Source organism: Phalangium opilio, unplaced genomic scaffold, assembly GCF_054372755.1.
Source record: "Phalangium opilio isolate 3A_F unplaced genomic scaffold, DU_Popi_V2 ptg000063l_1, whole genome shotgun sequence".
Lineage (NCBI taxonomy): Eukaryota > Metazoa > Arthropoda > Arachnida > Opiliones > Phalangiidae > Phalangium > Phalangium opilio.
The window spans coordinates 3,617,960-3,631,133 of record NW_028324180.1 but is presented as its reverse complement, the minus strand read 5'-3'; the positions used below and the strand labels follow the sequence as shown (position 1 = coordinate 3,631,133).

Genomic DNA, 13,174 nt, shown 5'->3' with positions numbered 1-13,174 from the left:
ATTGGTTATTTTGTTTTACGAAATAATCCAAATTAACCAAAGTTCTATTTTTTATGGACTTATAATAAACTCCTATATTTGCGACAAGGTTTAGAAAAATAATGTCAAACTGAAAATCTTCACCATTAAAGACAAAGTCCCGACTAGATTGCGTCACTCTATAGATTGTGCGCATAATTCGCTTACTAGTGAATTTGTCAATTTTTATTTATTTAATATTAACGGGGGTCGTCAATCCGGGGGAGCTTAAAACAAATCGAACTCGATTATACCCAGGGTTCTCGGTTACTAATTTGCGTATAACTTCGTCGAGAATTTTTCGAAACATTCGAAAAAAATCTCTTGTTGGGATGTCATCCAAATTTTTAAAAGCTATACGCAAATCGATTTGTTTACAGTGCCACTTGCGACTTGTTTTGTCTATTTGCCGCTCAATTGTGTAGTACCGGTTTACCTGCGCCTGTTTCTCCTCTCTTTCGCTACCCTCCGAGTCACTGCCGCTGCTGCTGCTGCTGGTATTGTTCATTTTTTAAATCTCTATCAGAAATAAAAAGAAACTAGAAAAAAGTTTTGGTTTACAGATTCATTGTTAAATAGATACGTACTTTACTAGGGGGCTGCTGTTTAGCCTCCACCAGCTTGTGAAAGGCGTTAAGAAATTTAACGCCTTCTTTGTTGTTTTTTTTGAGAACTGTTTTCAGTCTCTTGTGGTCGCACTCCCAGACCTTGTCGGGCTGGGAGTTCTTGATATCAGGGAATTTGTAAACGCTCACGTCTACGTAAAAATCCCCCTGACGTGGGGGACTTTAGTTTCAAAGTACTTGCCCTCTTTCCGAATGCGAAAAGAGCCTTCAATACCGCTGGCCCCGACTATATTTTTCTGCAGGACTTCCTGCACGAATGTCTCGTCGTCTGACTCGATCAGTATCTCCGGGGCAGCCGGTCTTAGAAAATGGTCTAAGGAATGACGACCGCTACTCGGTCCTGGTCGAGCACCGGGAGACGTTGGCGGTGAATCGATGAGTGACTGGGAGAGGGACTGTGATTCTTGGTACTTGTTCATTGCGGATAGTTTGATTGTGAAAATCCAATGCCGATGCTCGAGCTTTTATACCAAAATCTCAGGGCCATTTTTTTAGAATACAGGCCCAGACATGGTTTTTTATCGTAGGAAAAAAAATATAATTATGTCTGATACGCTACTTTTTAATTTAACCTAAAAGGCATTTTTTATTGTGGAGTTGATACTAAAAATTATAGAGGACATTAGTATACCTATCTTTATACAAAATAACCTTTATAGTTTAATATTAATATACATTTATTTAGATTTAACTCATGTTAAAAAAACAATTTCCGTCCCTCCCAAAGTAACTACTTTTAACCTTCACTAATAAATTGTTTTTTCTTATATAAAGCGATCTCATGCGAATTATTCAAATTAAATTATTCGAACCACACCCAAACAAGCATTTGCATACGAATAATATTTGTCCTCTCGGGCTTCTATCAAAGTAACTCGTTTTTAACCTTCACTAAAGGGTTTTTTATATAACACGATCTCTTTGAATTATTTAAAACATGCCTAGACAAGTTTTTTGCATACGAAAAAAACTTAGACCTTGGAGAGATTTCTAATTTTATGCCTAATTAACTTTTTGCTATTTATTGAATTTTAGAATCTTGAAATTATTGGCTAGACACTATTAGATTTGACCTCAATAATTTAGTATATAAACTTAGCATTTCAAAATGAAAGTTATCAGTTGTTTAACAACGTTATTTTTCTAAAGACTTAAACAGTACCTCTTTAAAATGTCTTTCACCACCGCTCCTCGTTTGCCCTGCCTGCCTGTCATCAAAATCCATCCGGCAGCGCTTATTCCCCGTCGGCTGGATTGGACTTATATTGTCCAGTCGATACCGTGATTGAACCTCTCGGTATCAAAATTGTATCGACGGGGTTAGGTGTTATGCTGCCGGCGGACAGCTACGGCGGCCGTAGCAGCTTAACGGCCCAAGGGCTGTTTGTTGCCGAGGGGACGATAGGTATGTTTATTAGTTATTTTATGATACCAAAAGTATAATATTTCTTAACAATAATAGACGCCGACTATCAGGGACCCCTAAAAGTCGTCATAGCCAATGTCGGGGGGGGGCAGAGTCGCCCAATTGATTGTTACGCCGGTGCTATTGTTAAGACCAGTGGAAACGGCGGTAAATAATTTTTAAGTTTTTAAATTTAGGATTCAACATGCAACACATGTTATTTTATGTTGTTTCTAGACTCTGACCCCAACGTCACGTGGCAGTGGGGGGTTCGGTTCGACCGGTGTTTAGTCTTTTTTTAATGGTGGTGGGGTTTTTTTATATAAATATTTGTTATTTTATATTTTATTGTATATATCATATGTTATTAAAAAACTTTATTCGTATATTTGTTATTTTTTTCAGACTTATAATTATAGGCTTATTTTCTAACTCCGCCCTAATTAGCCTATCCAATGAAATTATCTCTTTACTTACTCGCTGCCTAATAAGGCAAGTAGGAACCAATTAGAACTGCCGCTTAACTCGCTAATATGTTACATATAGCACGTACTAGCTATTTAAATATCATTTGCTATCGTAACCCGTCCAATATGCTGTGCCTCATTTTCTTTTTTGTTTACGGGTTAATAGTCAACGTTTTGTTAACTCTTTACGAAATTGAGCGGCAAAGCAGAAAACAATTGGAAAATAAACCCCGACGTCCCTCTACTGATCGCACTTCCGAGTCAAATAACGATACGGGGTCAACGTGAAAAAATGAACTCTATAAAACATGTTTGCTTATTCTTGCTGGTTGATTATTTTGTAATATATATTTTGTATTTATTTATTACGCATATCTGTACATCTTATAAAAAGTAAATATCTGATGGCTTAAAATCTGTGTTTTATTAACTTTAGGCCTACAGAGAGCTGGTTCGGCCTGGTTAAAAGGTGACGTCAAGGTTGAATATAGCTTTTAGTTTTGGTTTAAGTTAAGAAGATGATGTCATGGGGGGTTGAAACTAACAGGCAGGAGCTCAGGCTAGTCCAGACTTGTCTGAAAAGTTTGGTTTGGGTTTGGTGGATGAGGGCTTGGCAGCCATCTTGGGGTGGCGGCCATCTTGGATCCATGCGTATTTGTATAGTCCCTACTACTAATATACAGTTACATTGCTACTGTGATTCGAGCGAAAAAGCTTATGGGGCGGTGGTTTATGTTAGGTTTGAAACGAAGGGAGGAAAAATTGGAGTTCAAATTGTTTCCTCCAAAACACGCGTAACACCTATTAAAGAGCGGGTAAAAATCACCATTCCCAAATTAGAATTATTGGCTACGTTAATAGGGGCAAGGTTAATGAATAAACTGAAGACTATCTTTAATGAGGAATTAACTGAGTTCTATTATTGGACTGATTCATGGGATGCTTTGTGTTGGATATAGGGTTCAGGCCGCAAATGGAAACCATTTGTTCAGAATCGGGTTTCAGAAATTCAAAAATTGTCATGTTAAGGGAAAGGAAAACCCCGCCGATATGTTAAGTCGAGGTATATCCATAAATAAATTAATTGACAACCACAATTGGTGGTGTGGTCCAAATTGGTTGCTAATGACGAAAACGGAATGGCCTAATTAAGAGAAGGATTTAGAAGAAAACCGAAATCCTGTATATTTACAAGAAGCCAGAAAAACAGAAGTTATGTTAGCCAGTTGCGTTGTTCAGTTAGATGAGACACTTTTAGATATAAATAACTTTAGCAGTCTTAATAATCTCTATAGAAAGACAGCTTGGATAATAAGATTTACAGAAAACATACGAAGAAAAATTAAACGAGAAGAACCATTAAAAGATACGCTTTCAGTAGAAGAACTAAATAAGGCCAAATTATATTGGATTAAACGAACTCAAGCCGAAACCTTTTCGGAAGAAATTAAAATCTTGAAAGAAAAAGAAGAAATCGGCAAAAATTCCGAATTGAAAAATCTGTATCCATTCTTAGACGAAAACGGTGTAATACGCATCGGAGGAAGATTACAAAAATCGAACTTTAGTTACGCAGAGAAACACCCTATCGTGCTTCCGTATAAACATAAATTTTCCGAGCTTCAAATCACCTTGTCTCATATTCAAGTTCAACATTCCGGACTTAGCGATACTTTAGCTCAGGTTAGAGAAACTTTTTGGATCTTAAAATGTAGACAGCTAACCAAATGTTTAATTTGTAAACAAGATGGCCCCGGCCATATTATGCTTTGCGCGCCCTCTTTTGGCTAGAACTGGTGTGATTCCGGCAAACATTTTTGGCGGTATTCTCTTTTTCTTTATCAAATATCCTTTCGATTGTGAACAAAATCAATTTAGTATGACTTTGGTTTAATATAATCATTGAACTTAAAATAAATTCTTTAACAAAAACAATTACAGTTGTTTTATACTATACAAACTATTTTTGAATTAGTATTCACAATAAAATCTTTCTAGTGCGGTTTGATAAACTCAATGATAGTTTCGACAAAGCAGTTTCAACGGTTATTTTCAGTTACAATTTTTTATAAACAAACATGATAATTTGTAGATTAAATTATAAGCATTAGTATTCGCAACAAAATCGTTCTATTAACGTCTGATTACTCAAATAACCCTTAATAATAAATTGGACCAGGCAGTTTGTAAGGTTCTTTTCACATACAATTTTTGACAAACCAAACTTATTATTTGAAGTTTAAATTTGCCTGTAAGCGTTCTTAATAATTTATTTAATTATCTGTTGTTTTAACTTATAATAAGTGTAGTCAATTACTTACCATGACTAATCTTAATAGTTTCTTAAATAAATAAAATACGTTGACGTTGCAAAGCCACATAAGTATGGTTCTAAATGCTATTAATAAATTTAAATCTAATTCCGCGCGCGAAAAAGGGCGGAAAGGCACCCAGCCAGCCTGCCAGCAAGGGTCAGGCCAATAGTTTTGCAACTCGAAGCGCAAAAGCAAAAACACAAATAATGTGATATGAAGTTCAAGTATCATTTTTTTCGTCTTGTTGATAAATAATATCCAATGCCAAAATTGTAAATTCAGTATTCAATCCACAATATATTTAGGTCTAATGGTCCAAATGTAATGAAACTTTAATGAGAGATGTGCTACTATCTATTATATCTAAAAATGGTTAAAAACTTTCAAATTAATTAGTTTTGTCAAAATGATAAATTTAGTACTTTCAGGCCCTTTCCAAGATTAAACATGTCGCTTACACATGGCACTAAAAATCCTGTAACTAAACCAAATTACAGGCCATAAAGCTTACAACACATCTAAATGGGAAAGTTCAGAAAAGCCCTTGTGTTTCTACCAAGTAAACGTTACTATGTTAACGCAATTTTAGTTCAAAACTGTATTTATTGGAAATATTACATATTTTGAAAAACAATGAAGAGTAGAAAAATCATTATTAAGAAACTAACTGAAAGGGTGGGGGAAAAGTATCACAATATCAGTTACTGTTGGTAAAAAAACCAGGATTTACTTGAGATATAGTTTTAAATTATACCAGAAGTATATATATTATACTTAGTTGTCAAGCAGGTCCAAGAAGAAAAAAGCTTCCTCTCAGCGATACTCTACTTTTTCGATGACATTCTGAAGCTTCTTGCGAGGGAGACCTTACATTTTAATGCAATAATTTTTTATCAGTATCATTTGGTAACGAACGCAGAACGTTCTCATTATATGTGTTATTCAACTGATCAGGTTTCGCGAGACCTGCCCCTCGGCACGTTTACAAATCTAAGAATATTGGTTCAAGAGGTCTTGGTTTTATAATCTATTACTCTCTAAAAGGCCTGTTTTGGACAAGGATGGGGATGGGTTTCTTTCTTGGAAAATGGTTGTAAGTACTGAATTGTGGATTAAATACTGAATTTACAATTTTTACATTAGAAATTCTGAATTTACAATATTTACATTAGAAATTCATTTTTATTCAAATATTTATCCTATTTAATATAATAGAATAGATTGTAACACACCTCAGGGTGAAATTTCAGGACATTTGGATCAGTAGATCCGAAGATATCATCAGTTTGGCCTTGGAAATAATTTTTACACAAAAAAGCTTTAATCTTTCTTAGTATAATAAAACACATTGAAACACACGTCTCACTACAATTTAAGGTCATTTGAATCAATAGGTCAAAGAAAGGATCTGGCAAAAATACCTACCTCCTCCCATAAAACTTAATGTTAATTTTCGGTTCCTTCGAATTTTCTTCAAAAGTCGCGCTTATACATGTAAATCGAATTCTTTGAACTGGGGGTGTAGTTATAAGGAAAAATGGGGGTGGAATGCTCTGAGAGTCGGAATGAAGGCTGGTTATCTAAGTCAGATCTAGGCTCTATTTAGCGCCATCATGTCGGCCTAATTTTAATACATATGCCAAAGTAATTTTAAACTGTTTTGCTCATACATAAAATTTACAATTAAAAAACTAAATTTAATAGATAGTTAACAATGAATAATTATTTCTTCCAAATTGCTAAAATAGTAGTGTACGTAGATGACGCTACAATAGGGAAACGCCGGTAGGCTGCTAGGCATAGAAAAGCGTCTGCAATCAGCAAGGAAGTGAGTTCGAAGATATTTTTTTGCAAATTTTGAAGTTTGGTTCATAACTGTTGCGTTTACGAATGGGATGATGATATTGATATTGTTTCTTGATGTCTAGATAATGGTTTTCCTTCTAGTGAGAGAAACATGTACATTTATTTCTAAACTCATTACTTAATGTGAAGTTGTAGTATTAGGTTTTTAATTATCATGTTAACAGTGCTTATTTTGATTACGTTTATAAAAATAATATTGAACTTTTTTTCTTAAAGTTAGTGATCATAAGTGATGATTAGTAATTGATTACTCTTTTTAGTTAAAATTAAGAAGTTATTAAATAAATTATCATTAACGTTTATAGGTAAATTTAAACTTGAAACGATATTTTGTCTTTGGAAAATATGTAACTGAAAAGAATCCAATTAAGAGTTAATTAAACAAATTATCATTATCCTTTTTAGGCAAATTTAAACTTGAAATGATAATTTTTCATTGTCAAAATTTGTTACTGAAAAGTGAAAAGAACCTTAGAAAGTGCTTGTGCTTCGTAAAATTTATTATTAGGATTATTTGAGTAATCAAACGTTAATAGAAAGATTTTATTGCGAATGCCAATACTAAAATTAAACATCAAATTATCGTTTTTGTTTGTCCAAAATTGTAACGCGCTTAAAGTTTAGCTTATCTAATTCCAAAACCTAAATTCCCAAATTAAATGTACAGGTATGGTTAACCTCAAAAATGTGTCTGTCTAGAAGCACTTGCAAGTTAATTTAATTAACTTACAATATAAATATATATTTATTTAATTCGAACACTTACAGAGATGGTAATATCATAAACTTGCTTAGTTACAGAGGTTTCCCTGATACACTCTCCAGAGACTACGGTATTAATTTCTTTTGGTTTACAAATCAAATATCTCTTACTTTAAAAATGTGTTTAGTTTTTATTATATTTCAGACTTTCCGACGAGTACAATTCCTAAAATAATTTTGTAAACCTTCTAATGCTAAAAACGCGACGTATTTTATAATTGTAGCGCTACCCGTTTTAAACTGCCTATCTACCATTCGCGAATTTCCCGCCAAGAGATTTCAATTCTCGGCATTGTATAGGCGCGCTACCATGGAAACGCGAGACTAGCCTCGAACAAAGTTCCCTCCTCCCTGCCCTGACTAAGCAAGACGCGAGAGGAACGCGCCGGCTGCCGACGTGAGAGAGATGCTAGGTTTAAGCAACATAACTCGAGCTTGTTAATATGACTAGACGGCCGAGAGCGTAAAGGCGTCAATCCGTGGAGTGAGAGCTCTGTAGATAGTGCGGGATCGAAACCCGGTCGAGGAGGAAAATAATTTGATAATTAAATAAAATTCTTTCACGTTGCAGAGCCACCTAAGTGTGATACTGAGTACTTTTTAAAAATTTCTGAATTCCGCACGGGAAAAAGAGGGGGAAAATGGGGGAAAAAGGCGCGCCCAGCCGTAAAAAATAGTCGGACTAAACCTTTGCACCATCCGATAGATGGCGCAAAGCAAAAATGAAAAGTGAAGCCAGCAGGGGAAATTACTGCCCCTCTTCCAAGGCATAGGATGTTAGAGTCACCCCCATTTACGGTGACAGGCGTAGACTACGCTGGGCCTTTATATCTAAAGAATGAAACTGGTTCAAAAAGAGAAAAACAAGCTGTTAAGTCTTATATCTTGATTTTTACTTGCGCCGTGACTAGAAGTATACGTTTGGAATTAACAACGGATATGACTGCGGAAAAATTTATCTTAGCATTTAAACGATTTATATCTAGAAAAGGAATTTGTAAAATAATTTACTCGGACAATGCTAAAACATTTAAAAGATCAAAATTTTAATTAGATTCCTTGTATTTGACTATTAATGAAGAAACAGTTCAGGATTATTTTAGTAATGCAGGAATAATTTGGAAGTTTATAGTAGAAAGAGCTGCCCACTGGGGAGGATTTTGGGAAAGATGCGTCAGAAGTAAAAAAATAATTTTGAAGAAACAATTAGGTAAAGCATTATTAACGTATGAAGAAATGCTTACAGTTTTAACTGAAATTGAATCAATTTTAAATTCAAGACCTTTAACTTACATAAACAATGACGCATTTGACCCAGAACCCTTGACTCCAAGCCACTTTTTAGTGGGCAAACTAATGACGTCGCTACCAACTTTGGGCGACACTAAGAAAATTGAAAATTCAGCCACCCGCGATCAATTAACTAGACGATGGAAATACCGTCAGTCAATGTGTGAAAAGTTTTGGAAAAGATGGAAGCGCGAATATGTTATGAATTTACAATCATTTCATCGCGTATATTCAAAAGACGGTAATTCCTTGAAGGTCGGGAGTGTGGTTTTTTTAAATGAACACAATCAACGGCGTCAATCATGGAAACTTGCGCGAATCGAAGAAGTTTTAAAAGGTCGGGATGGTAGAGTACGATCATGTGTCGTACGACTACCATATGGAAAAACTGTCAAAAGACCTCTAACTCTTTTGTGCCCCCTCGAAATAGAAGAAAAAGAAAATTAATGTTTTTGTTGTTAAAGTATGAACAATAATTGTGAGTTAATTAATGTTCATGGGGGGAGTGTGTTATGACTTGGTTTATCATTTGTATTAATTTTTGTTTTACATTTAAGTATGCCTTTGCCTTTAAATTTAAGTATACCTTTAACCTTTACAAAAGAAGATATTTTGTTCCCTTCCCTGCTGGAATGGCAAGGTTTGGGCCTTGAAAGGGGAAATATGTTTACATAAAATCTTAGTTCTAAGAATTGACGAACCCCGTACCCATCACCTGCATGTACAGCCTTTCACCGTGTACAGCAGGGAAATACTGAGAAAAATTTAACCCACCACGAAGAAACGAGAAAGAAAATAAAATACATAGTTGTTCAGTTGCTCGTAGTCTCTTAACGAAGAAGGTTAAAAATAAAGTTGCAGCAAAATTTGTTCATGTTTTTAAATCCGTATTATTCATTTCACTTACAATTAACTAAAAGAAGTTTCTACAACGTTAATTCACTGAACATTTTATTTCTCAAATTGAAATTTATTTACCGTAAGTGGTAGGGAACAAAAGACTGACAAATAAGCTATTTCTGAAACCCTCAAGGTTTGCTAAGCATAGCACCATGAATCCTTGATGGATTTTCCTGATGTTTTAAAATATTTGGTTTATTTTTTTAAGTGTTTATTTGTTTCCTCAAATGAAGGAAATGTATTTGTTGTTGTTGGATAAAAAATTTCAACAAGAAGCTTCCTTAACTCTTGGGTGTCACTGAAGTCGCTTCCGGTTCCGGACGGGTCAGAGTTGTTTGTTAGAATTGAATTTAAAAATTTAAATTTTTGAACAAATGTAATGTTATTTTTACATTCTTCACTGGAATTTGATGAAGATTGGGCTCCACTTAACGGGATTGTTCTGCTTTGCTGTCCGCTTCCGGTGGCCCCAACATTTACTTCTAAATTGTCAGGATTAAAGACAGTAAGAACATAACTCGAAAACTAAAACAATCTATATTACCATCGTAAACTTTAGCCCCGCAAATAAGTTCATTGAAAACATTGGCCATTTCTACAATACTGGCGTTCGAGTCTAGTCTGTAATTTCTTTTGGCTGTTTTTTCATTATGTGCCAACAACGCGGACAGCTTTTCTCTTTTGTCTTTCGGCATATGCTGTGCTGCTGATTGATACCCCTTTTTGCAGTCTGTTACGGTCATGCGATTAATGTTGAAATGTTCAAGAAAGCTGAAAATAAGAGTCGTTAAAATGCTTTAGATCAAATGTAAGAATTTAAGCTGGAAAGAAATCTTGAATTTAAGAAGTCACAGAAAAATTGATGGGGCTGTAATATATCTTTTGGCCCGCCTTTTCACAAAAGATACTTTTACAAATAGAACTTCAACAAAGTTTACATACCGCGAAATTTCTTTTGAACCATTATGGATAGGCGACCCTTTCGATGAGACCAAAAAAAAAAGTCGGATTTTTCAGAACCTTTGATTTTTGGGCGTATGTGTTTGAAGTAACTATTCTGAGAGAGCGGTTTCTTCTTTTCTTTTTTTTAGTACCAAACTTTAAATCACCGAATTTATTTCAAAATGTCGCTTGAAATTATTTAACCGTGCAAAATTTTTGAAGATGCACTTATTTTTGAAAATGCACTAATTTTAACTGCACAGTCTGCACTATTAACCATTTAACAGGAAAGCAAAAAATTACCTTTCCCCACAGATCCTAAAACCAAACCTATATTTCCCACGATTTGATAAATTACCCACACATTGGCAACTTTGCTTTAAAAAGTTACATCAAGCACCGTTTCGAGACATGTCCTGAACAAATTAGTGCTTAACCCGCTAATAGTACGACCACGGAGAATTGATGTAAACTGTAGTTGAAATATCATCATGTGCGACCTGCGGTACTGAATAGTCTCTAACCATTGTTTGAAACTAGGGATAGAAATAGGGGAGTAGTATTAATCATGCCCTGAGCTATGAGAATGAACAGTATGACGATTGACTAAACTACACTAGACATTACATCATTTTGCATAACCACGAATAAAAATCTAACTCTCCCTACTGAATTTTCCGCCATTGTTTTAAAATGTTCCACTGCGAAGCATGCTGGGCACAAATGGGGGAACCTTTTAAAACTCAATGTCATACACGTACTCTCTCAAAAGTAATTAGAGTAATGATAAAATGATTTGGGGGAATGGAATTGTGCCCGAAAACCCGAGATAAGTAAATTTTTGAAATTGATTGCCTGTAAAATAAGTTATTTCAACGGAAAACGGTAATGGAACGTTGTTTTCTCTTAAGCATGCCTTTAAGTTTCAATTAAAAAGAAAAATTAATATCTGAGCCTTCAGTCAAGTGATAACCTCAGTCTTATCGATACTTTTTATTTTTGCACACGCCATCTGGCGGAGCAAAAATTATAGTCTCTATACGGAACAATTGACGAGGGAGAAGCCACTCAGCAATAAAGTCTTTCTGAGGGTGTAAGATGTGAAGCGTATTACGCCGTATAACGCGGAAATACACTAGGGATTACTTTCTACAGTTTTATTTCAATATTAGAACGGATTGTAGGCATATCACCCGAATTTACGGCATTAAAACCTCCAAAGAGGTAATACCGGGAGAATACACCAGTGGCTGATCCCTCGGACGACGACGCTATTTTCTCGTTTCTCGAGAGCGTCGTTCTGCAGTGCGAGCCGCTCAAGCGCGTCGTTCTGCAGTCCGCGACGTTCTGCAGTGCGGGGGGGGGGTCCTTCTGCAGCCTGCAGGGATGCCATCGGTCTGCAGCTTGCAGGGATGCCATATTGGGCGGGAAACCCGCCAATTGGGCTGCTTCTCTAAAATATTGGCAGGAATTCCAAATTTTTGACTTGTTTGGGCGGTTTTTTGGGCTTGTTTCCAATTTGAATTTATATTATGTACGTACTACATAGCCAACATCGTATTTTCACAAAGGCTTAGAGCCGAAAGCCGATTGAATTCAAGGTTCGTAAAATAATTCTTCGCATTATTGAATTGATTATGGATTGACTCGATATTATGTACGTGGGTAACCTCGTATTTTAAGCTTAAGATGATACTGAGAATAAACTAATTAGATATTGCCGCGGCGCGTCAGGCAGCTCAGGCTCAGCTTTACCGGTATAATTTTTGTGGTCTAAGTGAGACCATTTTTGTTCGTAATATATTAGTTTACTAATAGCTCCTTAGAAGATTGTTAGAATTAAGGAATTTTAGCTTGACCATTGCAAGCAAAACTCTGAGGCCATTGCCCAACGTTCACTGAGCCGCTTCGTCACATTATCTTATTACAATATCACATATGATGATAAGTTTAACCACGGATATCCTGTTGAGATTGTTTTCAAGTTTCTAACTCTCGATTTTGAAGTTATATACTGTCTAGTGACACTTGAAGTTCCGATTTAATGTTATAAACAGACTAGGATCGTTAGCCGATATCGTAAATTAACCGATCTCAATATCAAAGCTTAACTGAAACACGGATACCAATTTTTTTAACTCATTAATCTGAAATAAAAATATAATCTTTCATATTGAAAAAAATATTCAGGTAGTATTTATAAAATATTAATTAAAAGACGTAGTAATTGTCTAGATTAGTAAAATCCATTATCGGTAAGTGTACTCATACAAATGGCCATTTGATTAAAGTTCCTTTATAGAAACTAGTTCAAAAGAAACGAAAATTATATTTATATTTCTCCTTTAATATCACAAAACGTTAATATTTCTATTTTGGAATAGAAAAACTTCGGGAATTATGCAATGAAGCTGCCAATTTTGGTGTCAGAAAATAATAAAATTCATCTTCTTTTGAAACTTAACCTGAGAAATTTAAATTAAAGAATAGCTTGATATCTTTTCCAGTGGATAATTGTTTGATACTGATATTTTCGTTTCATTGATTATAAATAAATTGGTATTGACATCGGTTAATTTACGA

General features: G+C 35.0%; 1 protein-coding gene across 1 annotated transcript; it reads left to right on the top strand.

Annotated features, from left to right (window-relative positions):
* The first annotated feature begins 3,731 nt into the window (after positions 1–3,731).
* On the top strand, positions 3,732–4,867 carry LOC149662752 (uncharacterized). Its single transcript, XM_089842297.1, has 2 exons — positions 3,732–4,199; positions 4,856–4,867. The coding sequence occupies exons 1-2, from the start codon at positions 3,732–3,734 to the stop codon at positions 4,865–4,867; spliced, it is 480 nt and encodes a 159-aa protein (XP_089698423.1).
* Positions 4,868–13,174: the final 8,307 nt, after the last annotated feature.